General features: G+C 33.0%; 2 protein-coding genes across 2 annotated transcripts; both read left to right on the top strand.

Annotated features, from left to right (window-relative positions):
• Window positions 1-3,948: 3,948 nt before the first annotated feature.
• On the top strand, window positions 3,949-4,635 carry LOC147924495 (uncharacterized). Its single transcript, XM_087496802.1, has 3 exons — window positions 3,949-4,086; window positions 4,169-4,433; window positions 4,514-4,635. The coding sequence occupies exons 1-3, from the start codon at window positions 3,949-3,951 to the stop codon at window positions 4,633-4,635; spliced, it is 525 nt and encodes a 174-aa protein (XP_087352928.1).
• Window positions 4,636-8,760: 4,125 nt separating this feature from the next.
• Window positions 8,761-24,709, top strand: LOC147924494 (uncharacterized). Its single transcript, XM_087496801.1, has 22 exons — window positions 8,761-9,285; window positions 13,232-13,360; window positions 13,465-13,732; window positions 13,813-13,909; window positions 14,001-14,125; window positions 14,206-14,290; window positions 14,387-14,522; window positions 14,613-14,794; window positions 14,882-15,009; window positions 15,086-15,243; window positions 15,334-15,469; window positions 17,468-17,599; window positions 17,701-17,935; window positions 18,562-19,469; window positions 19,589-20,129; window positions 20,201-20,712; window positions 21,523-22,011; window positions 22,104-22,286; window positions 24,087-24,165; window positions 24,250-24,376; window positions 24,494-24,576; window positions 24,655-24,709. Exons 1-22 carry the CDS (start codon window positions 8,761-8,763, stop codon window positions 24,707-24,709), a joined length of 5,313 nt encoding a protein of 1,770 aa, XP_087352927.1.
• Window positions 24,710-27,221: the final 2,512 nt, after the last annotated feature.

Here is a 27,221-nt window from a genome sequence, read left to right as displayed (position 1 = left end):
TGGGCCTGGCCTTAATAGACGCCAATTAGAGAACCTTGGTGACTCTTAGAACTAATATTTAAGCATTCTAAGTCTTTATATTATCATCGTGACTTTTTGTTTTCCCCTGTAAAGAAAGAAAGAGAAAAATAAAGCTTATTATCATCCATAACCTTGTGGTAAGATCCCAAACGATATTAATTATTTTTTTTCGTCTCAGCAGTTCTTAGTTTGAAAGTTTAAAGATTTTTATATTTTTTTTTTCAGAATCATAGATGGAAGGTGAAAGTTCTAGGAAACGGAAAGAGCCCATGTCAGATTTCGGATGGGAAGATGGAGCAATCAACATGGTTAAACAAGCGTTCCGAAAATAGCCAAATGCATCATAATTAAAACAATAGCCAAATGCAAAACGATTCGCAGATGATTGATTTCCTCGATCATCAATATGGCTACATTTCAGAGAATGAAGTTGTGACCTTCACTATCCTTGAACACAAGTAAGATATTTTAGAAAACTTTCTATAACATTGTAAATACATAGAAAAATTATTTTAAACAGTCCTTGATTAAATTATATACAATCATTTTTTTTTTCTGAAAGTGGCCAAGAGATTGAATGTGTTGCTGTTGGTTCGGTTTGTACTGCACTTCTTGAGAATCGGAAAAAAATTATGTCTTCGCCTACCTATACTACTAATCAACCAATAATGTGTACTCTTCTGTTTTGGAGGATCTCTGTTTACAAAGGTACTGTTTAATATTAGTCTCATATACCACCCAAAATATCATTTTACTTAAATTCTACTTTGCTAGATATGCAATGTTTGATGTCTCAGTTGCAATGCTCAAAGGTCATTCTTGAAGATGAAGTGGATGGAATGAATAATGGCGATATGCTGTAATTTCATTAATTTAATAAATTGAAAATTAGTATAAACAAAATTATGTGGGAAGTTTAATCCTGAATTGTTTTATTTTTACAGACGCTGGCTAGACGTTGATTCTAGTGATGAAGACGATGAAGATTAAGATGATGAGTAATTTTGTCATACGAGCATCAATCTATAGTTGGTTTAAACTTTGGGCATGAATAAATATTTTTATCTATTTAATTATGTTTCGGAATGATTATTAACTTTTATTTAATATTTCCTAAAATAATTAATATCTTTACAAGTAGTCTCACTTGATTTTAATTAAACTAAAATCTAAAAATTGACAGATAGGATCGAAGGTTTTGCTTGGTTAACCTATATGGGCCTGGCCTTAATAGACGCCAATTAGAGAACCTTGGTGACTCTTAGAACTAATATTTAAGCATTCTAAGTCTTTATATTATTATCGTGACTTTTTGTTTTCCCCTGTAAAGAAAGAAAGAGAAAAATAAAGCTTATTATCATCCATAACCTTGTGGTAAGATCCCAAACGATATTAATTATTTTTTTTCGTCTCAGCAGTTCTTAGTTTGAAAGTTTAAAGATTTTTATATTTTTTTTTTCAGAATCATAGATGGAAGGTGAAAGTTCTAAGAAACGGAAAGAGCCCATGTCAGATTTCGGATGGGAAGATGGAGCAATCAACATGGTTAAACAAGCGTTCCGAAAATCGAGAGACGTGGTTCTAAAGGAAACGACGAAACATTTCACTGCGATTATTGATATGTTGAAAGAGTATATCAACAAAAAGGAAGAATCTGTCGGCTTAAACTGTCAGCTTGAAACAATCGATGCTCAGATCTCGCTAATAGACGATATATTGGAGGGGCGAATCGACTTGGTTGAAGAGCGAAACAGGCTAGAAGATGTTAGGGTTGTTATTGAGAAAGATGAAAAAGAATGTGTTGTTCCTAATATTGATTGGGATAAACTTCGTCTTCCCTTTATTAGTGAATAACAATGTTAAGAATTTTATCTTAATTGTTTGCTGTTCTTGAATTTTAAATATTTATTATCTGACATAAAATATAATCGATGCTTTATTTTATTATTCTAAAACCCGGATTTTCGTTAAAGCGATAATATAAAATAGAGATATTGACATAATTACTAAATCTAAAATTAGTTTAAAGTTATTCTCATAAATCGTAAATAAAACATAATTTAATCTTGGACTTTAATATTTCCATAGATATTCATGATATATAGTTCCTATATTCATTGAATGATATATTTATACAAATATTTAAAACTTTTTAAAATCGTAAGTTTCTTAAAAGATTAGGTAAATATTTAAGTTTATGTAAATATACAAATATATTGGTGATTTCTGAGAATGAAAATATACCATCGAAATTATCTAATGATAAGGAATATTGAGATTTGACAATATCGTAAATGTACAATTTCCAAAAAAAAAAAAAAAGGATAATGTATATATATATATATTTCTGATAACAACTTTAAATCGAGATCATAGGTTTACTTTTATCATCAGATTTTTTTTCACTTTTATAAACATGGCATGCCTTATGTTCGATCATATTAAAAAAAACAGAAAAAGAGACTATTTTTACGATGTGGAAGACCTAAACCCTTTTATTCATGAGTGGACGATTAACGTCAAAATACTGAGGAAGTTTGAGGTGTGCCATCCAAATTTTAAATCATCAGACTTGATTGTAGTCGATGATAAGGTAAATTTACAGTATGTATCCCGTATGATAAATTTTATATAAAAAAAAATAATCATATTATGTTGCTTATATATTTTTTAATAATGTAGGGTAAAAAAATTCAAGTGATGATGCGTCCTCCTTATCGTGACATCTTTTTAAACGATCTTGAAGAAGGTGACTGGATAGCGTTATCAAGATTCTCACTAACCATTGTTGATGGGGTTTTAAAGTTAACTAATCATCGTTTTATGATACATTGGGGAGACAAAACATGGTTTAAAAAAATTCATCCTTTGTATTCCAAGCAGTTTTATTCTTTTGTATCATTTAATGATATCAAAAGAGGGAAATTAGATCCTGATCATTGTGTAGGTGAGATAAAAATAATTATATTAAAAGTTTTTAAAAAATACCTGTAAAATAATTTCTAATGCAACTTTTATGAACAGACATTATTGGAAGAGTCACTGTTGGAAATCGTTTTGATGAAGGTCCTCCATATAAAGAATGGGATGAGTTGTAAGTCGTTTTGGAAAATATTGAGTAAGTCGTTCTATTAACGAAATTTGATTTAATAATACAATTGTGTTCGTTAATGTCTCTAATTCTACATAACGTATAATTGTAGGGGTGAACGTTTCTCATGTCGTTTACCAAAAGACTACGCGAACGGCTTCTATGATCATTGGATACATCGTGACAATGATATTATCATATGTGTATTACGTTTTGCCAAACTCGAAAGTAATAAAGGTTCGGACCATTTCTTGCTGATATATTTATAATTGCTTTCTTTATAAAAAGATAACTAATGATCAAATTTTATTAATGTAGATACATGGATGGCTACCACAGTGCACAATTGTATCAGTGTCATGATCAATCCTCCATGTCCTCAAGTCACACAGATGTTGGATGCCTTTGCTAATATGGAAATTTGAATTTAATTTTAAAGTGTATGACTTTTTTACTTCATATTTATAAGAAAAAGAATAATACTTTAATCCCTATGATAATGTGGTTGGATTTTAAATTGATTTATAATATTATTCAATTATTATATAATTCATAAAACGAAATCTATATTATATCAATTCCCTTTTGTATTCAAAATAGTCATCCCCTCTGATATCTACATATTCATGAACCTTTCAATTATGTAGTTAAAAGATGTGAGTGGTAACATCCCTTCGATTCGATACTTTTTATGCAACCATTAACACCTTATAAATTCTTATAGTCGAGTTTAAAAACTTAAAACTAAATTATTGTCTTTTCAACTTCTACATTTCACTCTCTTTCTAAACTTCTCTCTAACTCAAATACTTTTGTTTTTTAAGACAAAAAAAGGAATGGCGAGATTTGTGATGCTCGACAAATTGTGTCCTTGGACAATGGGATGGATGATTCGTGTCAAGGTTTTCCGTTCATGGAGAGTGAGAGATCGTTCAAATCATGTGTCGACAGAACTAATCTTGGTAGACGAAGAGGTATGTTATACAGATTGATTTCGTTGTTTCTTCACATGTATTCGTGTGTCTAAATACTTTGGATAATCATACTCTGAATTAGGGTACATTTGGACATGCTACTATCCCGGCATCACTCAATGGTGTTCCGGAATTTAATTTGTCGGAGGATCGAACTTATATTATAGAGAAGTTCGAAGTCAAGGATGACAGAGAACAGATCCAGAAAACTAGAAACGATTATCGGATCTTCTTCACAGACAAGACTATAATCAGTTTTGCAAGAGATCCTATCATTTGCAAATCTTTTAATAATCTAGATTTTAAACGTGTTTATGATAATGCGTTTCATGGAAGATGGCCTTACGGTAAATCAGACTTTATAATGAATTGTTTTAGAAAACATTAATTTGTTATTTTTAATACATATTAATCGTTTTTATGGCAGTTAATCTGATTGGATGCTTCATCAAAATGGGTGAAATCAAGAGTTTCAAAAAAGAAGATGGTGTCTATCGTTGGAGCTTGATGGATCGCTACATAAAATTCACTATCGAGTTGATTGAGTAAGTTTATATATGAATAGTAATATTTTTTGAAACTGTTTAAACTACTTGATAAAATACGTTGGTTGACATTATTATATCAACAAACCTTTTTCCAAAGGGGATATGTACTTGACTGCTTCGCAACAGGAGTCTATGCCAATCATATGTTCAAAACTTTCAAACTGCGTGATAGGAAGAGGGTCTGACTGTTCAAGATGTGGAAAGCAGTAAGATTCGGAGGTGATTACATTTGTTTATAGAAAATTAGTTTAGAAGTTCAATACAGTTTTTATGTTAATGAATAATATATTTATTTAAAATCGGTGATGCTAGATGATAATGTTCTCCTAACCAACGGCGATGGATGCTCGAAGATTGTTGAGGATCCAAAGAGTGCAGAATTTGCAGACTACATGTTCATGTAAGTCAGAATTTTACTTTGGATCATCTTTCGATTAAATATTTTAAAATTTTGTGGATGTATCTGACTAACTAAAAATATTTAGGTACAATTACGTTGATCATGGTGAGTCAAGAATCAAAGATTTGGATGATACCGACTATAGGTTCGTTATAGACCTAAGGTAATAATAAAATCTAACTTTATTTGATTAATGACAAATTGATATGAAAAAATACTGATTAGAATTTATCCTTCTGCAAAATACAGAGATTCATTTGACTTCTATATTCATCTTGCTGTTGAGGACTCCTTTGAGAAGCATCGAAATCCTTATTGATAACTATGCTCAAATCCGTACTTCGATGTTCCCTAGTTTTTGGAAATTATTGATAAACACTTTTGTTAATTTGTATTTGAATATTTTTTGGGATTTAATATATTAATTAAAATATTATTTTTTCGGATTATTTATAAATATAAATAGTTGCAAATTATAACATATAGAGATCTGTTTAATTTAAAATCTTAAAGACCATTTTTATAATTTATAAAATAACATTTATTTTAAGATCGATATATGGTAATTTACAACTGCTTGATGAATTTCATTAAATCTGAAAGAGTAAAAAAATGTTAAATTTACTTTTTGAATAATGACATTAAGCATATCGAGAATATTCATAAATGATATGTTTACTGATGTTCATATATTTTACCTTGTTTTCCCTTAGTTTATTCACATCTTTTGCATCTTTTGCTATCCATTTAGGCCATTATTGTGCAGCTTTAGCACTTATCATGCATTATAGTTTAGATGCATTGTATTTGCATCTTTTCATGCATATTCAGGTGATTTTGGAGCTTAAGAAGCTTGGAAGCAATGCTAAGGAGAAGTGAAGCAATCATGAAGGAAAAGCAAGAGAGTTAAGGCTGAAGAACCAAGGTCCAGAGTCCAACTCGACCGCACACTCGACCAGACACTCGACCGTATGCTGAGGAGGACTTGACCGAGTGGAGAATGCACGAGAGAAGCCAGCTCGACCTGCAACTCGACCGAGCCGTTGACTATTTTGTCTTTTAGTATTTTTAGGGCTTCCACCCCCTCTCCTATATAAAGCCTTGTACCTGCAGCCACCAAAACAGTCCAGCTTTTAGATATTCTCTAAACCTAGTTTTTACCTTTTTGGGAATTATTCTTTTTGCACTTTTTATTTCCCTTAGATTTTGTACTTGTTTGAGAGAGAGAAAAGACTAGATTCTTGTATTTTGTTGGTTTCATAACTTTCAAGGTATAAAGATTTCGAGTTTTATTCCTTCATCAATATTGTAGATCTCTGTGTTATCTTTCATTTGATGCAAGTTTCAATATTTTCTGGGTTTATGATTTTTGTGTTCATCATGTGTTCTTGTGAGTAGTCCTTTAGGATCTTGAGGATGGGTTAGGCTGGATTGATCTTGTGGTTTGTGTGATTTGGTCAAGCTTGATTGTTGTAGATCTCTTCTAGGCTAGATGTTCTTAATGCTGATCCTGAACTGAGAGGTTAGGGTTTGATTTCAAGCATCTTAGCATCACACCAATGTTTAAGGAGCATAGATAAGGCTAGATCTAGAGCTTACCATTAGGCTTGCTAAGAGATTAGAGGTCTTGTTTGGTTTGAGATGTATTGCTTAATGCCTGCTTGTGTAGATTCTTTAATGTGTGAGAACAAGTCTAGAATTGCATAGGTTTGATTGTTTCTTGCCATGAGAGTGGAAGAAACTTGTCTTAGATTTATATGTCTAGAGATTAGCTCAAAGTTAGCTTGAGATTTGTTGACCAAGTTAGATAACCACAATGATTAGTTCAGCCCATGAATCCCTCCTCAAGGCCTTCTTTGTTTATTGATTTTTAAGTCTTAATCCTGTTGCTTGCTTGTTGTTTGATTCATATTTGCATTGCTCTGTTTTTATTGTGTTGCTTTGTTTCATGGATTTATCCAGCTCGACCCTGTACTCGACCTACACTCGGTCGAGTGCTTGCTCGAGTTCATCCCCAGGATTCTTGTTTATGATTTGTGATTGTTCTGTTTCATTCCTTTTTGCATTTCTGTTTCATCTACTCATTGTCCTGTTCATTATTGTCTTGCATTATTTCATCATAGTAGTTTCTATTTCTGTTCTAGCTTCATATAGTCATAACCATTCTGTTCCATTCACATTTAGTTCTTAGTTCTTGTAGTTTACTTTCTGCATCTTTACATTTTCATCTTAGGATTGTTAGTGACAAACAATCTATGCATTTGGCTTAACTTAGATTCATATACATATCTTAATTGTTCACAAACACTCATTTAGGATTGATACCTCTTATACTGCAACAGCATAAGAGGAATTGAAACACCCATCCATCTATCCATTCATATCTCACCATTGCATATCATTATTCATCATTCACCACACCAAAAAAAGCTTGTTTCAATTTGGCGCCGTTGCCCATTTGTGTGTGTTTTTGTGACATTTAGGATCCATATTAGTCTAAGATTAAGTTTGTTTATCCACTTGTGAAGTTGCTGCACTCGAATCTTCTGTTGCTGGGTTGTCTTGAGTTTCAGGTACCCACTCGACCAACCACTCGACCACCACTCGACCGAGTAGTGATCGAGCAGTTGATCGAGTCAGAACCCGGATCCAAATGGACTTCTTATCTCAGTCGACTCGACCACCCACTCAAGCCTGTGCTCGACCGAGTGTCAGTTCGAGTCAATCATCATGTTTCACAGCAGTATGTTCCATTCTGTACCATGGCAACATCAACCAGGATTCCAGGCTCAATGGTGTCCCACTCCAATGTTTCAGACCTACCAAGCCCAAGAACCTAACTTAAGCACTATGATGCAACAATTGTTGCTTGGGCAAGCCAATAAGCAGCTTGAAGAAGCAAGGCAGTTTGGAGAGCTGACCCAAAAATTGAATTCTTATTCTCATGACCTGAGTAACCAGCTTGAGAGTCTAACCTCTTCATTCCAGTACATGGAGAGCTCCATTGCTTCTTCTTTAGCTCCTAGGCCACACCAACTTCCTGAACAAGCCATTCAAAACCCAAGGGAGATCACTGTTAAAGCAATCCATCTCCATGAGGAAGATGTCACTGAGGACATTGAAGTTTAAGGTGGGAAGGATTCATCACTAATTGAAGCCCAGAGTGAAGATTTTACTAAGCAGACTGAAGCAGAGAAACAACTCGACCAGGTGCTCGACCACACACACGATCGAGTACCTGATCGAGTGACTGATCGAGTTGAAGACACAGAAGCTGTTAAGCCTGCCAGATACATTCCTCCTGCTTACAAACCACCTCTACCATTCCCAGGGCGTTTCAAGGCACAAAAGATAAGAGAACTCAGGGAGATCATTGAGAAAAAGGAGAAGATAGCTTTGCAACAAGAGAAAGAGAAAGCCTTGAAAGAAGAGGGTGTAATTGAGAAGAAGGAAGTGATGGCCATACAAGAGGTCATCATTGCTTACCAAGAAGAAGAGAGAGGACCTGCTTTGGAACAGTATGCTCCATACCCTCTCTATCAGGATTTTTTACTTGAGATGTCAAAGAAGAGGGCTCATGACCAAGATATGAAGGATTTGAAAGAGATTGGGAAAGCTATTGTACCAACAAAGCTTGAAGATCTAGGCTCATTCAACTTACCCTGTTCCATCAGCTACATGCACTTCAATAAGTGCCTTTGTGATTTAGGAGCTTCAGTGAGCTTGATGCCATACTCAGTGGCTGAGAAGTTGTGGTATGAGGACTTCAAGGACAACAACTACTATGTCAGTCTAGCAGATGGATCCAAGAGGGATGTGGTTGGAATGATTGAAAACCTCCCTATCAAAATAGGAGAAGCAAGGATCCCAACTGATTTTGCAATCATGAGCATGGAACAAGAGCCTGAAGACCCTCTTATCTTGGGAATGCCATTCTTAGCTACAGCTGGGGCTGTTATTGATGTGAAGATGGGGACTATCAAGCTTCACCTTGCTGAAGACTTCACTATGAAGTTTGACATCAACAATCCCACTAATCTGCCTTCAAAATATGATCCACCTTACACTATCAAAAGAAAGGAGGATCATGAGGTCTCAAGTGAGGAAACTGCTTCAAGGGGTAAGCTAACCTTTCAAGAAGATTCAGTGGAGAAGCTTAAGAATTCGGTTCAAGAACTGACTGCTTTAGTCAAGGATCTCCAAGTCAAGCTGAACAAAAGGACTTTGAAGAGAGCAAGGCCAAAGATCAAGGTTAAAAAGAAACATGGTTCAAGTGCTAATGAGATAGTGATCAAGAAGGAACACCAGGGTTACCAAATAGAACTAGGGGGGATTTCATCACCTCCTTGGTATTTAAACCAAGCCTGAAAAGGCATCAAAAGTCAAGCTTAGTGACTTTAAACAAGCTCACTGGGGAGGAAGTCCCTAAGGTATCTTTGTATAAATTGCTTTGGAATTTTGGTATTTTGATTTTTGCTTTAGTGTTTTCATGGTCAGGGAAGCAAGGGAGTCTGAATAGAAGAGGAAGAGACAGGTAATGGACACTCGCGGTCCAGCTCGACCCCCCCACTCGGACACGCACTCGACCGAGTCGCGGTCGATGGCCATCGTCGAGCTGCCCCAAAGTCCATCTCCAAGTCACCAACAAGACCCCAACTACTCCTATGACAGCATGCAGATGGATGTGGACAACTTTTTCCACAATCCCTAAGGTACCATCATCAACGTCACTTGTAAATATCATTGCATTTATAGTTGTGTTTTGTTTTTAATCTTGAATCCTCTTACAAATTTCTTTCACACAGAGGACTGTGTGATTTAAGTTTGGGGGAGGGTTTGAGATAACATTTGATGTTGTGTTTTGTGTTCTTATTTCAAATTTTTAGCATCTTCATATTAGTATTTGCATAGCATCTAAGGCATAGAAAAACCCTAAAAATTTGAAAATTTTTGAAAAAAAAACCTTTATAAAAAAAGAGTGTTCATGTAGTTTGCATTGCGTATTAGGATCTTGTTTAGCATGTTTAATATAGGATTGTATAACATTTGCATTAGGGATCTATGATGAGTATTTCCTTGTTAGCTTGCTTAATTCACTAGACTAAGATCAATGCCCAAGTTAATAGTACTTTGATGCTAGTTGAGTAGTTAGAAGCATAAGATTGAACCAAGCCTTGAATTCTTGCATTGCATTTGGTCTAAATTGAAGCATGTTGTGATTTGAAACCATTTCCTACTTATAAGAACCTAATATTGAATTTCAATTATCAATGTGTGCATTGCTTTAAACTCATGGATACCATATACATATTTGGATCATCTTTTTCTTTTTACCACTCTTGTTGATCCAAGTAGCTGATTTCCTCATTAAGAATCAGTTCCCCTACCCTTAACCGACCCTTCTTTCAAGCCATGTTTATTCTTGTGTGTGTGAGGCCTATTTTTGGGATTGAGCTTGGTAGAAAGTGTTAGGTTTGAACTGACAAGAGTAAGACCTTGTGTAGTTCTAGTTTGCATTTTTCCAACTAGATAGGACTAGGTGGTTCACTTGTTGGGTTTGGGACTTGGCTGTTATGAAAAGAAAAGAAAAGAAAGAAAAAGAGAAAGAGAACAAAGGGTAGAGTCTTTAAGAGGAGATTGTGTTTAAACAAAGTCTAGTGAAAGGATGGGAAGTAAAGTATTGTTGAAAATGGTTCTAGCTTAAGAAAGAAAAAAAATAAAGAAAAGGAAAGTCTAGCAAAAAGCTTATATGTCTTAAGAATAAGAAGAAAAGAGAACCATAGCAAATAAGTAAGAATCCCCCATCCCACTAGAAAGATCAAATAAGAAACCTCTCCTAAGACTTGAAAACCAAAAGAGAAAAGAAGAAGTTAAAGGGTAGCACTAGGATCATTTGGGTTTAGATTGATAGGATAAACACTTTGGGTACCTTTGGATAGACAAGGTTTTGTTCTTGTATGTGTCTAAGTGTTCTTACCTTTAGCATTCTTCTAAAGCTCAATCCATTTTTCATGAGAGAACCTTGATATTGACAAGCCCCACTCTAAAAAGAGACCATCATTGTCTCAAAACCTTTATCTCCAAGCCAAATGAGTTTAAGCATTGCATAGAATTGATTCATGTTCTTGATTAATGAATGATAAATGAAATGGTTGATTTGAATGCATGTGGACATCTAAGGCTCAAATCAGTAAAGGTTGTGATATGCTTGTCTAAAGTCTTTATGTACAGCTCATTCAACTTGCATCATAGTATTAGTAACTTGGACATTGATTCTAGATGGTCTATTTGCAAGCTTTAGGAGCTGAGATCCCACTTTCAAACTTCACTTACCTTCTTATGTCTTGATTATTTGCTTGAGGGCAAGCAAAGACTAAGTTTGGGGGTGTTGATGTTCATATATTTTACCTTGTTTTCCCTTAGTTTATTCACATCTTTTGCATCTTTTGCTATCCATTTAGGCCATTATTGTGTAGCTATAGCACTAATCATGCATTATAGTTTAGATGCATTGCATTTGCATCCTTTCATGCATATTCAGGTGATTTTGGAGCTTAAGAAGCTTGGAAGCAATGCTGAGGAGAAGTGAAGCAATCATGAAGGGAAAGCAAGAGAGTTAAGGCTGAAGAACCAAGGTCCAGAGTCCAACTCGACCGCACACTCGACCAGACACTCGACCGTGTGCTGAGGAGGACTCGACCGAGTGGAGAATGCACGAGAGAAGCCAGCTCGACCTGCCACTCGACCGAGCCGTTGACTATTTTGTCTTTCAGTATTTTTAGGGCTTCCACCCCCTCTCCTATATAAGGCCTTGCACCTGCAGCCACCAAAACAGTCCGGCTTTTAGATATTCTCTAAACCTAGTTTTTACCCTTTTGGGAATTATTCTTTTTGCACTTTTTATTTTCCTTAGATTTTGTACTTGTTTGAGAGAGAGAAAAGACTAGATTCTTGTATTTTGTTGGTTTCATAACTTTCAAGGTATAAAGATTTCAAGTTTTATTCCTTCATCAATATTGTAGATCTCTGTGTTATCTTTCATTTGATGCAAGTTTCAATATTTTCTGGGTTTATGATTTTTGTGTTCATCATGTGTTCTTGTGAGTAGTCCTTTAGGATCTTGAGGATGGGTTAGGCTGGATTGATCTTGTGGTTTGTGTGATTTGGTCAAGCTTGATTGTTGTAGATCTCTTCTAGGCTAGATGTTCTTAATGCTGATCCTGAACTGAGAGGTTAGGGTTTGATTTCAAGCATCTTAGCATCACACCAATGTTTAAGGAGCATAGATAAGGCTAGATCTAGAGCTTACCATTAGGCTTGCTAAGAGATTAGATGTCTTGTTTGGTTTGAGATGTATTGCTTAATGCCTGCTTGTGTAGATTCTTTACTGTGTGAGAACAAGTCTAGAATTGCATAGGTTTGATTGTTTCTTGCCATGAGAGTGCAAGAAACAAGATTCTTTGTTTATTGATTTTTAAGTCTTAATCATGTTGCTTGCTTGTTGTTTGATTCGTATTTGCATTGCTCTGTTTTTATTGTGTTGCTCTGTTTCCCGGATTTATCCAGATCGACCCTGTACTCGACCTACACTCGGTCGAGTGCTTGCTCGAGTTCATCCCCAGGATTCTTGTTTATGATTTGTGATTGTTCTGTTTCATTCCTTTTTGCATTTCTGTTTCATATACTAATTGTCCTGTTCATTATTGTCTTGCATTAGTTCATCATAGTAGTTTCTATTTCTGTTCTAGCTTCATATAGTCATAACCATTCTGTTCCATTCACATTTAGTTCTTAGTTCTTGTAGTTTACTTTCTGCATCTTTACATTTTCATCTTAGGATTGTTAGTGACAAACAATCTATGCATTTGGCTTAACTTAGATTCATATACATATTTTAATTGGTCACAAACACTCATTTAGGATTGATACCTCTTATACTGCAACAGCATAAGGGGAATTGAAACACCCATCCATCTATCCATTCATATCTCACCATTGCATATCATCATTCATCATTCACCACACCAAAAAAAGCTTGTTTCATTTACATTCCTCATCATTATCGTTTTAACAAAATAAAGTAAGAAAATATTATAAAAAAAGAAAAAATCAAGTCGGTTGTATAACATCTCTATAAATATTGATCCGCTAATGTGTTTATGAGTTGTATTTTCAACTCAATATGACTTCTAAAAAGATGAAGGTTCGACCTTTTGTTCAGTTAGGCAATCTCAACCCTGCTTTAGACTATCAAAAGATAAGAGTCCGTATCATAAGACTTTGGAAGTCATTCAAGTCCCTTCAGATGGCCTTCGTTGATAGTGATGTAATTTCTAATTTTAAATTAAAACATCATGTTTGTTTGAATTATCTATGAAATTTTTAGTGAATCTGGATAATAGTTTTATAACTTCAAATCGTTATATATAGGGTACAAGGATACATGCATCTATTGAAGATGGTTTGGTCATCAGGTTTCAAAACCAACTCGCTGTCGGCGAGTCAAAAATAGTCGATACGTTCAGCTTAGTGGATTATGATAGTAGTTATAAGACAAGTTCTTTGGGATTTAAAATCGTCTTTTATAGAACCACTGTTGTGAAACCATGTGATGAATTCCCAGTTCGTGTTCCAGAAAAATATTTTCAGGCGTTTACTACTATCTTAGCTGGAGAATTAGATAAGAATGTATTGTTTGGTGAGTTGTTAACTTCGTTTTTTAAAGTTAGATTTACGTGAAAAAAAGCAAAATATTAATTCAAATATTTTTTTTTGTAGATGTAATCGGCCAAATCGTCAGTGTTGGAAATCTTGATAGCGTCAAAACGAAAGGGAAGGATAATGTCAAATTGAGCTTCGATCTGCAAGCTTTAACGTATGAAACTTTAGTAAATATTTTTGAAAATTAATTCAATTTAAAATAAAATAACTAAATTTTATTCTTATTTCATGCATTCGTAATATAGTGGAACCCGGTTAAATTGCACGGTGTGGGGTGATCTTGCAAAGGACTTTGATACACAAATAAAAGAACATCAAGATATTGTTGTCGTTTGTGTAATACGATTTGCATGCCTGAAGGAATGGAAAGGTAATATCTTACTTTCGGAAATAAAAACTTTAAGCTTATGTTTGTTAAATCTAACGTTGCCAATTAAATCAATGTTACAGGGAATTATAGTATTTCCAATGCGTTCAACTCTACCGATATTCTGATAAATCCAGTTATGTCTGAAGTAGATGCGTTTCGAAATAAGTAAGTATATATATGAATATATATATCCCTTCCATATTATTCTGCAAGACGTGCTTTAATCATATACATATTCTTATTATTATCATAACTATATAGGTTGCCTACTGATGCTGTTGATTTAATACAACTTGATGATGACCCAAGCCCTCAGAAACCCAAAGTGACATTATATGAGGAGTTTTTCATTGTGAACGAAAAGAGTACTATGGACCAAATCGTTTATGCACTTGAGGTAATGATTGTAACGTAAAATTGATATCATGATCTTAATTTTTTCCTGAATTATAAATGGGAGAATAAATGTTTGATTAATTTTTTACAGGCGCGAACATGTGTGACAATCGCGACAATTCACTATGTTGAACTGTTGCCCAAATGGTATTATATTGCCTGTAAAGTTTGCAATAAGAAGGTGCAGCCATATCCACCAGAATCTCAATATGGAAAGGATTTACTTTATAGTTGTGGAGTTTGTGATTCTGATGTTATGGAAGTTGATTACAAGTAAGTTTCAATTAGTCTCTTAAATTTTTTAAAGAATTGTGGATTATAACTATATGCACACTTAAGTCATACCAAACTGTTTTTAAGGTATAAACTCATACTTCATGTTGGGTACGGAAGTTCGCAAAAGATTAAGCTGCTCTTCTTTGACGGTCTTGCCCAACTATTTATTGGCAAAAAAGCAGAAGAACTAACTTTGGAAAAACCTAAAGTAAGTATAGTATCATTTGAATTCCTTTTGGTTTTAAGTTATAAAAACAAGTATTTAATCAAGATTTGACCTTTGTTCAGGCGATACTGCACCTATTCCTGGAAGTCTCTCTGCCTTGGTAGGGAGGACTATGATGTTTAAAATTTCGATTACAATCAAGAATTTAAAAAGCAACAAGTCTGCTTATGTTGTCGAAAAGTTTTGGGAAAAGGAAGACATGGTTGTGCAATTTGGAAAGGTACTAAAGTAAACAAAAAAGAACAGATATCCATAATACCATTATGAATTCTATATTTTTTAAATCTCAATGTATATAATTCCAATGTAGGAACTATATGGAAGGAATGAACTTTCGACTAATTCTTTGAATCTCGACGACCATAAGTTGCAAATCGCACTAGCTGAAATGAGTTTGACTTCATCTAAGAGAGATCATACAGACAGCAATGTTGGAACGACTGGGGGTCATAGCATGATGACAAGGAAAAAAAATCAAAACTGAACCTCGATATTGAAAAAGTTGCGTCATTTCAAAACATGATATTGGTTAATTTTTATTTTCAACTTTTTGTTTTAATTTTTGAATTGAAAGTTTTTATTATTTTTGGACAATTAAGAACGCTTTCAAACATCTTATCGTGTTTGTATTTGTCAAACTTTAATTTTATCAATTACTATAATTATGTTACAATAAACGAATATTAAAGGTATATATAATATAATTTAAATAAGATCATACTATATTATCATTTGGGATATAATGATAGTTAGGATATCTCTAAACCCCAACCTAAATCTTTTTAAACATAAATCAGAATTCCATAAGTAACGATAATATGTTAAAAATAAAAGGCCAAATTTAATAATCTGAATATTCAATATGAGAATCTAAGAAAGTGACCATTAACGAATATATTAACAATACTTTTTATATTAAAAAACGTAAAGGTAATCCTGAATATTTTGCTTATTCAATACCAAATTTTAGGAAACATAATATTATCAAATGTGAAAACTTATCTTTTACATGTTATATGTATATATATAAGTCTTATTAATTTACCATTTCAACTAGAAAGAAAAAAAAAATCTGAAACAATTTTTAAGTTCTTGCTGTTTGACGTATAAGGTAAAGCAAAAATCAAGCTTTTCATTATTTTGTATTATTGAAACTACATTCACATGTTTCAAATGTATACGTGCAGAATCATAATGAAACGTTTATCTGGAGTTCGTCAAACCAACAAAGAAAGATCAGGACCTGATGAAAATGCGTTCTATTCGCAAATTCAACCAGAACGATTTGTTTTCTTTTGTGAGGATCGCATTCTGGAACCAGTTAAAAAAAGCCAGGAAAACCAGAAAAGAATCAATTTCTCCTGAATATAACTCATTGGCGCATCTTGACGTTCAAAATACCATTGTTGACGGTGAAAATAGTATTTTGAAATCAACGAACAAGAAATCTCAATTTCAATCCTGGATGGAATACAATGTCATGCCTATCAATGAGCCAATTAACACATATGATAAGGATGTTACTGGATATTTCTGGTGTGTGAAGAACAAGAGATATGTACGCAAAGATCTACCATGAAAAAGGGTAGACTTTAGAATGACGTTTTTGAATTTTAATTTTAGAATTTAATATTCAATAATAATAACTATTTTTATTTATTATTAACATCACGATGTTAGTATAATTCGTTATGTTTTTAAAAGGGATATTATCACTTTTTAATGATTATCAAATGTTAGTTTTATAACACAATGACATTATCTTCCTACTTAATTATAATTATGATATGACAATTCAGCGGATAGTTCGATAATAGTATAATGTTAATAATGGAAAAAATAAAATATAGTTTGACATGTTTTAAATTCTGTTATAATAATTATGATATAAAATTAGAAAAATATTTAGATTAAACTAATTGTACAGTAATGACCGGATAATGATTTACAAAATTATGGAAATATATCAAAAAAAGATAAAACAATATTGACAAAGATCAAGAAAGTAAAATTCAAAAAAAAAACGTATTAGATATCCCCATACATAATAGAAAGATAAATAACATATTTTTTAAAAAAGTATTCAAATAAGTTAAGAAGATATATAGATACATATGTCAATATTCGTATATATCAATAATTAGTACATTTTAGTTTGCATCATATATACGGCACCGTCTTCCAATATAAACAAACCTAACAGCAAAATTTAGAATAAAATGGTCAGGATTACTCGATTATATGAATTCTTGATCGTACTTTGAAATTCATATTGCTACACTTGACGTATTATAATGAGACCTTCGAAGATTCCATATCGGAGGAAGAATGTAACAACACATGCCGTCTCTAGAAAACGTACAGACATTTTCTATTCTTTACATTAAGAGATATATTTCATTCGAAACTAATAGATTGCACGTAACATCATTATTAAACTACAGGTGTTAGTTCTACGATAAATCTTCCTGCTTTTACGAATACACTGAATTTTCAGTATCCTGATCCACATAAGATGGCAAGGTTGAAAAGAATGCAAATACTGAAGTCTAAACGGGCACAAAGGAAGAAAAAAGGTAATATGTTCGGGAATGGATTTCAAAATGAGTAAATATATATATATATATATATATATATATATAAATGCTAATAACTAATCCAACTGTTACTTATGCAGAAAATTTCCTTCTTCCCGGATTACAGGAAGATTTCGCATGTTTTATCGCAACTGATTCGGATACGAACGATGAAAGTGATTCAGACAGCTCAACTGATGGGATTTCATTCGATACTAATGAAAACGATGCGACATCTGAGACGTTTCTTGGCTTTCCTCCCGTGAAAGCTAAGTTATTAAATAATGGTATATCTCGATGCATATCTGATTCGTTATACGACTGTTTTGTAAATAGGTATGTATCTAACATATATTTATAATACTTTTTAAAAAAAAATTTATATGTAGGTTATTATGATGATGGAGATCCTTAGTTTTTATGTGATAATTGTGGAGCATATATGTGGTATGGAGAACGGGTGAACAAACGGACTAAAAAGGCAAAGCCGGATTTTCACTGTGTTGCCATCGCGGCAAAGTAATACTTCCTACTTTGAAGACTGCACCTAAAACATTATTATCGTTGTTTTATAATAATGACGATAGGGGTAAAAACTTCCGCGATAACATACGAGCGTACAACATGATGTTTTTGCTCACATCATTAGGTGGGAAAGTTAACCATTCAATAAATAATGGTAGAGGGCCGTATTTATTTCAGATGTGCGGAGAAAACTATCATCGTATCGGTGATATCTTGCCATAACCTGGAAAGGAACCAATGTTTTTGCAATTGTATACATGATGTATGTAACGAGATAACTAATAGAATTTCTGCATTTAGGTAATTATAAATATTGATAAATATGTATTTAAATATTTTCCATATCTTAATTATTTGTTAAATATCTTTAGTATAATTTGATATATCTACTAATCATGATTATTATATCTACTAATCATGATTATAATTTGATATAGATCATCAGGATCTTCTGGAGATTTAAGACATGAGATTGTTGGACTATTAAAAAAGATGCTTGATAGTCATAATCCGCATGTTAAGGCGTTTATATCGGCACGTGAAAGATTTAATATGGAAGAAGGTAGCGAAGGTTTGCAATTAATCTTACCTTCGGAAAGAACTACTGATGCAAGAACTCATAATCTTCCTACCAGTAAAGAGGTCGCTGCTTTAATACCCGGAGATTTTACGGCTGGTGTGAATAATTGTGACATTGTTATAGAAAGTCGTTCGGGGAATTTACAGAGAATAAGTGAGCTTCATCCCGCATACTTGCCTTTACAGTACCCATTGTTGTTCCCTTATGGTGAAGATGGATTCAGATTAGGCATCGATATAGGTTTCATGGATACCCGTGGACGTAAAAGGAAAACAGTGACTATAAGGGAATTTTATGCGTATAGAATATTCGAAAGATATGAAGAGTTTTCGACTATTGTTATGGCAGGCAAATTATTCCAGCAGTTTTTAGTCGATGCATTCACTACCATCGAGTCGAACAGGTTGAACTACATATGGATGAACCAAAGCAAACTCCAAACTGAAAGAGTCGATAAGATAATTGAAGCTGCTGAAAAAGGACATGAAGATCTTGCACAACATGGAAAAAAAATATTTATTCCGTCATCGTTTACGGGTGGAAAGAGATATATGATGCAACATTTACGTGCCATGGCTACTTGCCAGTATTTTGGATTTCCTGATCTTTTCATAACTTTTACGTGCAACCCAAGGTGGCCTGAAATAGATCGTTATCTAGCAAGGCATCGTCTTAGTAAAGAAGATAGACCTGATATATGTAGTCGAGTTTTCAAGATGAAACTTGATAGATTAATGGACCAAGTGAGAAAGGAAAAAACTTTTGGTATCGTAAATTTTGCCATTCTGGTATGTATTAACTAAATTTCAATTATTATTATTTATATTAGTTTTGGAAAAATATAATGTTTTTTAAAAATGTTTATTTGTTTTAAAAATTTTCAGCAATGTATACAATAGAATTCCAGAATAGGGGTCTGCCTCATGCACACATGATTCTGTTTTTACACCCAGACAATAAGATGCGTACATCAGACGACATTGATAAATACATAAGCGCTGAGATTCCTGATAAAGAGGTGGATAAGTATTTATACGAAGTTGTTTCTGATGTGATGATCCATGGTCCGTGTGGTCATATGAACAGAGATAGTGTCTGCATGAATAATGGGCAATGCACGAAATTCTTCCCAAAACCATTCATGGATAATACTGTTGTCAACGATGCTGGCTATCCAATATATAGACGACAGAACGATGGGAGAATCATGGAGAAAAGATGTTTTCAATACGATAATAGTTACGTTATTCCCTATAATCGTGATTTATCACTCCGTTTTTGTACTCATATAAATGTTGAGTGGTGCAACCAGACACGTTCAGTAAAGTATTTGTTCAAGTACATCACTAAAGGTCTGGACTATGTTAGAGCCGAAGTAGGAGAAGAAGATCAGACAAATGAATTTAAAAAGTTTTTCAATTGCAGGTAACAACTTATTAGGAGTCAAACATTCTCATATTAAATTATACGTGAAAAACTAATCCAAGATTTTTTAGGTATGTATCTGCATGTGAGGCTTCTTGGCGAATCTTTGCTTTCCCGATTTGTTATCGTACTACAGCCGTAGAAAAGCTCTCGTTTCATCTTCCAGGACAAGAATTGGCTATTTACAACCAGGATGATCCAATAGAAGATGTTTTGCACCGTACAACAAATAGAACTTCTAATTTTTTTGGCTGGATGGAATGCAATAAGATTTATCCCCAGGCCAAAAAACTTACGTATGCTGAATTTCCATCTAAATTTGTGTGGAATAAGAGAGAAAAACTTTGGAAGCCAAGGTCAGAGAAACGGAAAAGTTTTGCAATAGGCAGAATTACGTATGTACCGCCTTCTGTAGGAGAAGCCTATTACTTGCGAGTTCTGCTTAATAAAATTCCAGGACCAACAAGCTTTGACTATTTAAACACAGTCAATGGTGTACTTTATAAAGATTTCCAAGAAGCTTGCTATGCATTGGGATTATTGAATGATGATAAGGAGTACATTGCAGCTATAAACAAAGCAGGTGAATGGTGTTTTGGGGAATTTTTAAGAAAGTTGATCTTACTGCATACAAAGAGTTTAACTGTTCCTCTTGAAGTTTGGAATAAAACGAAAGACATCTTGTGTGAGGATATTTTGTTTAAAGAAAGGACAAACAGGAACGATCCAGGTATTTCAAAAACTTATTTTCTTTCATGCAAATATCTTGTTTTCGAAGGAAAAAAATATAATAAAGTATTTTAAAATTTCTGTGGTAGGTCTAATGTTGTCACGGACTAAGATAGGAAATATATGTTTAACTGAAATAGAACTTATGTTACGATCGAATGGGACGTCTCTTACGGCCTTCGAGAGAATGCATAGACTAGATGATAGTATAATGAACATAGGAGTAAATAGGCTTATCGCAGATGAGAGAATATATAAGCCACATAAACAACAAGAGTTGTACGATAAGTTGTTACCTATGCTAACTAATGAGCAGAAGCGTGTTTATGAAGAAATTATTCACTCTTGAATCACAATAAAAGTGGTATGTTTTTTGTCCATGGTTTCGGAGGTAATGGAAAAACTTTTATGTGGACTATTCTTGGTGCTGATATAAGGTCTAAAGGTAATATCGTTCTTAATGTTGCTTCAAGTGGTATAGCTGCTTTGCTTTTGGAAGGTGGTAGAACGGCTCATTCAAGATTTGGTATTCCAATCAATCTTAATGAATATTCTGTGTGTTCGATAGATGCCGAATCTGATCTTGCTGATTTAATTAGAGAAGCAAAGCTCATAATATGGGACGAGGCTCCAATGATGAACAAGCTTTGTTACGAAACTTTAGATAGGAGTTTGCGAGATATCATGAAGTGTGACCAGATTTTTGGAGGTAAAGTTGTTGTGTTAGGAGGTGATTTTAGACAGATTTTGCCAGTTATTACTGAAGGAGGAAGGGTAGCGACAGTTTTAGCATCTATCAACTCATCTGTTCTTTGGAATAGTTGTAAAGTTCTTAAACTTACCGAAAATTTGAGACTTCGCAAAGCATGTAATAGTATGGATGCGGGTGCTCTTGCTACATTTTCTAAGTGGCTTCTTGATATTGGGGATGGCAAAATTAACGAGTCAGATAGTGGGGATGTGGAGATAGAAATTCCGGATGATTTATTAATTAATACAAGTGGAAATCCTATTGAAGCAATAGTTAAAGAGATCTACGGAGAACAATTTACAAGGAGGACTGACCAAAAATTCTTTAGTGAAAGAGCTATTCTAAGTCCAAGAAATGACGATGTTGATAAGATAAATCAGTTTATGCTTACTAAGCTTCCAGGTATGCAAATGAAATAGTGTATAGAAATTTACTTTAAAAAAAATATTCTAATATTCAAAAGATATACCAATTTGTAAATGTTTTATTTACAGGTGAGGAGAGGAGATATCTTAGCTCTGATAGTATTGAAACGTCTGATACAAGCGGACTTGATGATATGATCTACACTCAGGAATTCCTAAACAATATTCAAGTTTCTGGACTGCCAAGCCATGTTTTGACTTTGAGAATTGGAGCACCTGTCAAGTTGCTAAGGAATATAGATCCTAAGGGAGGTTTATGTAACGGTACGAGGCTAATTATTACTCAGATGGCCAAACATGTAATCGAAGCAAGGATCGTGACAGGAAAAAAGGTTGGTGATCGAGTACTTATCCCTAGAATGTATGTTAGTCCACCTGATGCAAAGTTTCCCTTTTGTATGAGACGACGACAGTTTTCTATTACCGTGGCGTTTGCAATTACTATATACAAGAGTCAAGGTCAGACTCTAGAACATGTTGGATTGTTTCTTCCGAAACCGGTTTTCACACATGGACAGCTTTATGTTGCCTTCTCTCGAGTCACAACCAGGAAAGGATTGAAGGTGTTAATTACAGATAAAGATGGGAAATGCCAGAATAAAACACAAAGAGGTTTTTGAGACTGTTTAAATATTATGTTTGTAATTGAAAATTTTAGATTAAATTTTATTTTATATAATTAGTTAATCCAAAGTTTTTGATCTTTAAAATACAATGTGTCTCATAATACTCATTACAATTATTTGAAATATAACTAAAATGGTGGTATTGCTATGTAATTAAATATAGAATATATTTAAGTAATGGTAAAAATTATTGTTGACTGTATGATAAAGTCTAAATTTTAACAATTAAATCTCAAACACATTAACTTAGAATATTTCATCATGTCTATTAAAAACAAATTCTGTCTTTCATTTGTTATCATAATTTTAATAATAATATATAATAGTGAAAAAAAAATGGAACGCTACAACGTTAATACACAACGTTTAATCGTGCCTCTTTGTTTTCTTACAGTTCCGAAATCCCCTTTTTGTCTCCGACAACTGAGAGAAAATAGAAAAACCCTAATTCGATAGAATAATGAATATCGATTATATTTCTGATCTTCATTGGGGAAGAACCAACTGGTGTATCCAAGCCAAGGTCTTGAATTCTTGGTATGTCTACGAATTCTTCAGCAAACGAGTTCTTCTACTTGTGGACGAAAGGGTTAGAAAATTTCCCAAATGATAAATTCTGCTTAAATTTGTTATTTTAAAAGTCTTATATACTAGATTACTAACACAATTTTTTCAAATTTTGAAGGGTGACACAATTGAAGTGGCCTTTGTTCCAACAACACTAAAAAAGCTCGCGAAGTATATTTATGAGGGTAAATGGTATGAGATTAGGAATTTCAAATCATCAATCCAACCCTTCGAGAGAGGAATACTCATCATCCTTTCCAAATCAAGTTTATGGATGAATCAACTATGGCTCAGTTGGAATCAGCAAATTCGAAAAATTACTTCCGATTCGAAGATTTGGGTGATATATATCGTTCAAGAATCCATCATCCCATCTCTTTTGGTACGTTTTTGATATACGGTTTATAATAATTTCAATTATACCCTGTGGATAAAGATTTTTGCTATCTTTGTGTTTGTTAATCTTTAGACATTTAAGAATTTTGGAACTTTGTGAATTGGTCCCTCCCATATAAAGTACAAATAGAACTTTTACATAAGTAGTTTTATGTGGATGATAGATTTAGAAACAATTATTGTTAGATATTGCTATCTTTGTGTTGGTGAATCTTTATACTTTTCATAATTTTGGAACTTTGTGAATTGGTCCCTCCCATTTAAACAATTATTCATAGATATTGCTATCTTTGTGTTGGTTAATCATTATACTTTCAGAATTTTGGAACTTTGTGAATTGGTTCCTCCCATATAAAAGTATAAATATAGAACTTTTAAACTAATTAGTTTTATGTAGATGATAGATTTGGAAACAATTACTCATCTTTTTGGAATAAAAAATGACTTTTTTGGCAAAAAATAGATGTTTGCGGATGTGTAGTAGCTGTAACGGACAACAGAGAACATGCTGGTGAAGTTGTTTTCACGCTATTAAATGGCAGGTAAGACACATTTATTCACATATCATGTTGCTAAGAGTTTTAAGTCTCACTCTTTATAAAATTTTCTACTATCTTCATCTGTAGGAATGAATCTATCAAGTGCCGTGCAGTAAACAACTATGCTACCCTTTTCATGTATTCATGGGAGTCGTCAGGATGCCATCTCACATATCGTAACGAACCTGTGTTTTGTGTACTGCGTTTATGGAGGGTTGGATAGTATGAAGGTATGACTGTTAATAGCACTTACAATTTTTAATAAATGTTAAAGACTAACTATTTTGTATACTCATTTACTAAAATTTTATAACACTTTAAACATCTCTAGGTAAACCGTGTATTGAAAACACATTGGCCTCCTCAGATCTATATAAAACCGGATTTCGAAGGACTTGAGCATCACAAGGCTATGTAAGTTTAAATGTTTATTAATACCATGTAGTATATCATGCTAGGGTTTAACTTATGAATGTGCTTTCTATATATTAGCTCAGAATTTGCTGGACGCTATTACATAAATCGTATAATGGAGCATGAAGATTAATGGTATAAGGGGCTTAAGGTGAAGGCAATTTATTTTTAAAAAAACTTTTATGAATATGTAAACTTTATAACTATTTGTAATGTTTGTATGACCTCGAATTTATATTACTTTCAGAAATTATTTCTATTGTCTAAGCGTAGTAAATTATTTTGACGCAAATCCTTATCCATCATGATTTAATTAACCATACCGAATGTATTGGGCTCATCGAATTCATGAAAATTGTATTTGGGCTTCAAAAAAATAATATAAAAGTTTATATAAATAGGAGAATAATTTAAATCTCAATAACTAAGTCCATTTTTAAAAGTGAAATTAAATACTTAAAGTACAAATTAACTGCTAAATTTGAATATTTATAAAAATAACAACCCTTAAATTTATTAGTTTAGTTATTGATCATAATTCGACTATTATCTCTTTACGATACAAAAATTTAAAAGGTTTGAAACAATTTTTCAATATTGCTAAGAACATTACTTCTTAAAAAAGTGTTTTTATCAATATTGCTAAGAACATTACTTCTTAAAAAAGTGTTATAAACCTATTATATGGAAGTCAAAATTAAACAGAAGACAATTTCAATCACCATACAAAATATTTCGTTAAACTAAGTAAGACTTCTAATTAATTGTCATCTATTATGAAATATGAATATTTCTCATATTTTTATTGCAGTAGGAATTGAGATCGTAGAAATAATTTATGGTACATGCGATTAGTAACAACTTTAATTCACGATTACATTTCTGACCAGTTCATTCTTCCTCGGTGAAGATCAGAAATGTAATCGATTCTCATGATTTTCTGAAAGGACATCATGATTTTCTGAAAGGACTCATGAGAAAATCATGTATAATGTATAATTGAATATAGTACATTATAAATATGAATTAATCAATTATGCATTATAGTTTCGATTAAATAATTTATTATATTATCAAATTTAACCAATGCATGTATGGATGGAAGTATAAAAAAAAAAGATTTTTGTTATTTTCAAAGTCTTCGCATTGATTAAATCAATTTCGAACTGACGTTACGATATTGTCATAAATTTTTTACGTAATTTCCAATCACTCTTCATATTCCTCTTTTGTAGATATATCCAAGATAAAATATTCACTATAATTTTCCTATATATCTATTATCTAAAAGATTCTAACCTCTCACTTTTCATCGTCTTTCTTCTTTCTAAAAAAAAACCAAGTACCAAACAAAAAGATGGTTGCATACATAGAGGATTTGAATCCATCAACCGATAGGTTGAGTGTTGCTGTAAAAGTACTGAGGCTGTGGATACCCGAAATCGTTATAATGCAGCCTAACTACATTTGTTTGATCTTGGTTGATGAAAAGGTAACAATCGATTTATATCCATCATCACCTTAAATTTAAATCTGAAATTAGTTTTTTCATAAATTTTAGGGAAAAAAAAATCAAGCTAAACTCAGAAGTCAGCTTTACTTTGCTGAGTACATAGACGTGTTGCAAGAAGGACAATGGTTTCTTCTTTACAAGTTCCAAGTTATTGAAAATCAGAATATTTACAGGAATTGTAACAATTCTAACAAAATATTGATCACTCTCCAAACTCGCATCACTCCAATCCCTCCTAGATGTCCAGACAATTTTTTCATCTAATAGATGCACTAACAGTTGAAAATGCTGCAGAAGATGAGAGAAATTGTTGTGTTGGTAAATAAATTTAAATATACTGTTTAACTTACAGTTTTTATAAAACATTATTTCCTTAGATTCATAGATTTTTTATTTTTTTTCTCTTTTCAATCAATTTCAGATTTTTGTGGAACGGTGGTAAGAGTAAGGCAAGGTAGTCAAATTGTTTTTCTAGAAAATGAAGTTGGATTCAATGATCTGAAAGAGGTTCTTCCCTTTACTGTAATTGACATCAAGTAAGTAAATAGTTTTAAAATTTTTAAAAGAAGTACTACCTCATTAGATTTATTTATGCCAATGAAAATAATACATAATTATTATTAAGACTGAAGTTGTCAATTGTTGATTTTTTACTGCAAAGTAACGAACAGATTGAATGTATTGCCGTCGGTGATACATGTTCGGAATTTCGTGAAAAATGGGAACAACATGTTGCAAGTCCTTCCTGTGCCAGTGAACCAGTATTGTGTCTGCTTACGTTTTGGAGAATCTCTGTCTTTGAAGGTATTAAGCAATATAAAAGCATTTGTTTTAGATAAGCCAATATATCAAATTTAAGATTTGGAACTTACTTTTTTTTTTAAAAAAGGTCGGCGTTGTCTAATGTCTCAAATAAGATGTTCTAAACTTTTACTTGGTAATGAAGCAAGAGCGTTCACTACAGATCCGGCAATGTAAGTTCATAAATTTCCTATACTATGACAGAATATTAATTTGGAATCATTACTAAAAGATGTTTTAGCTCTTATGTTCCTTTATCTTCTGCAGTCTTTGTTTTCATGATACATCAGACGATGAAGATTACAACGGCTCATAAGAAGATGAAAGTGAT

Source organism: Camelina sativa, chromosome 17, assembly GCF_030686135.1.
Source record: "Camelina sativa cultivar CO46 ecotype springtype chromosome 17, ASM3068613v1".
NCBI classification, from domain to species: domain Eukaryota; kingdom Viridiplantae; phylum Streptophyta; class Magnoliopsida; order Brassicales; family Brassicaceae; genus Camelina; species Camelina sativa.
Note: the sequence above shows the minus strand (reverse complement) of the source record. Positions and strands in the feature narration are given on the sequence as shown.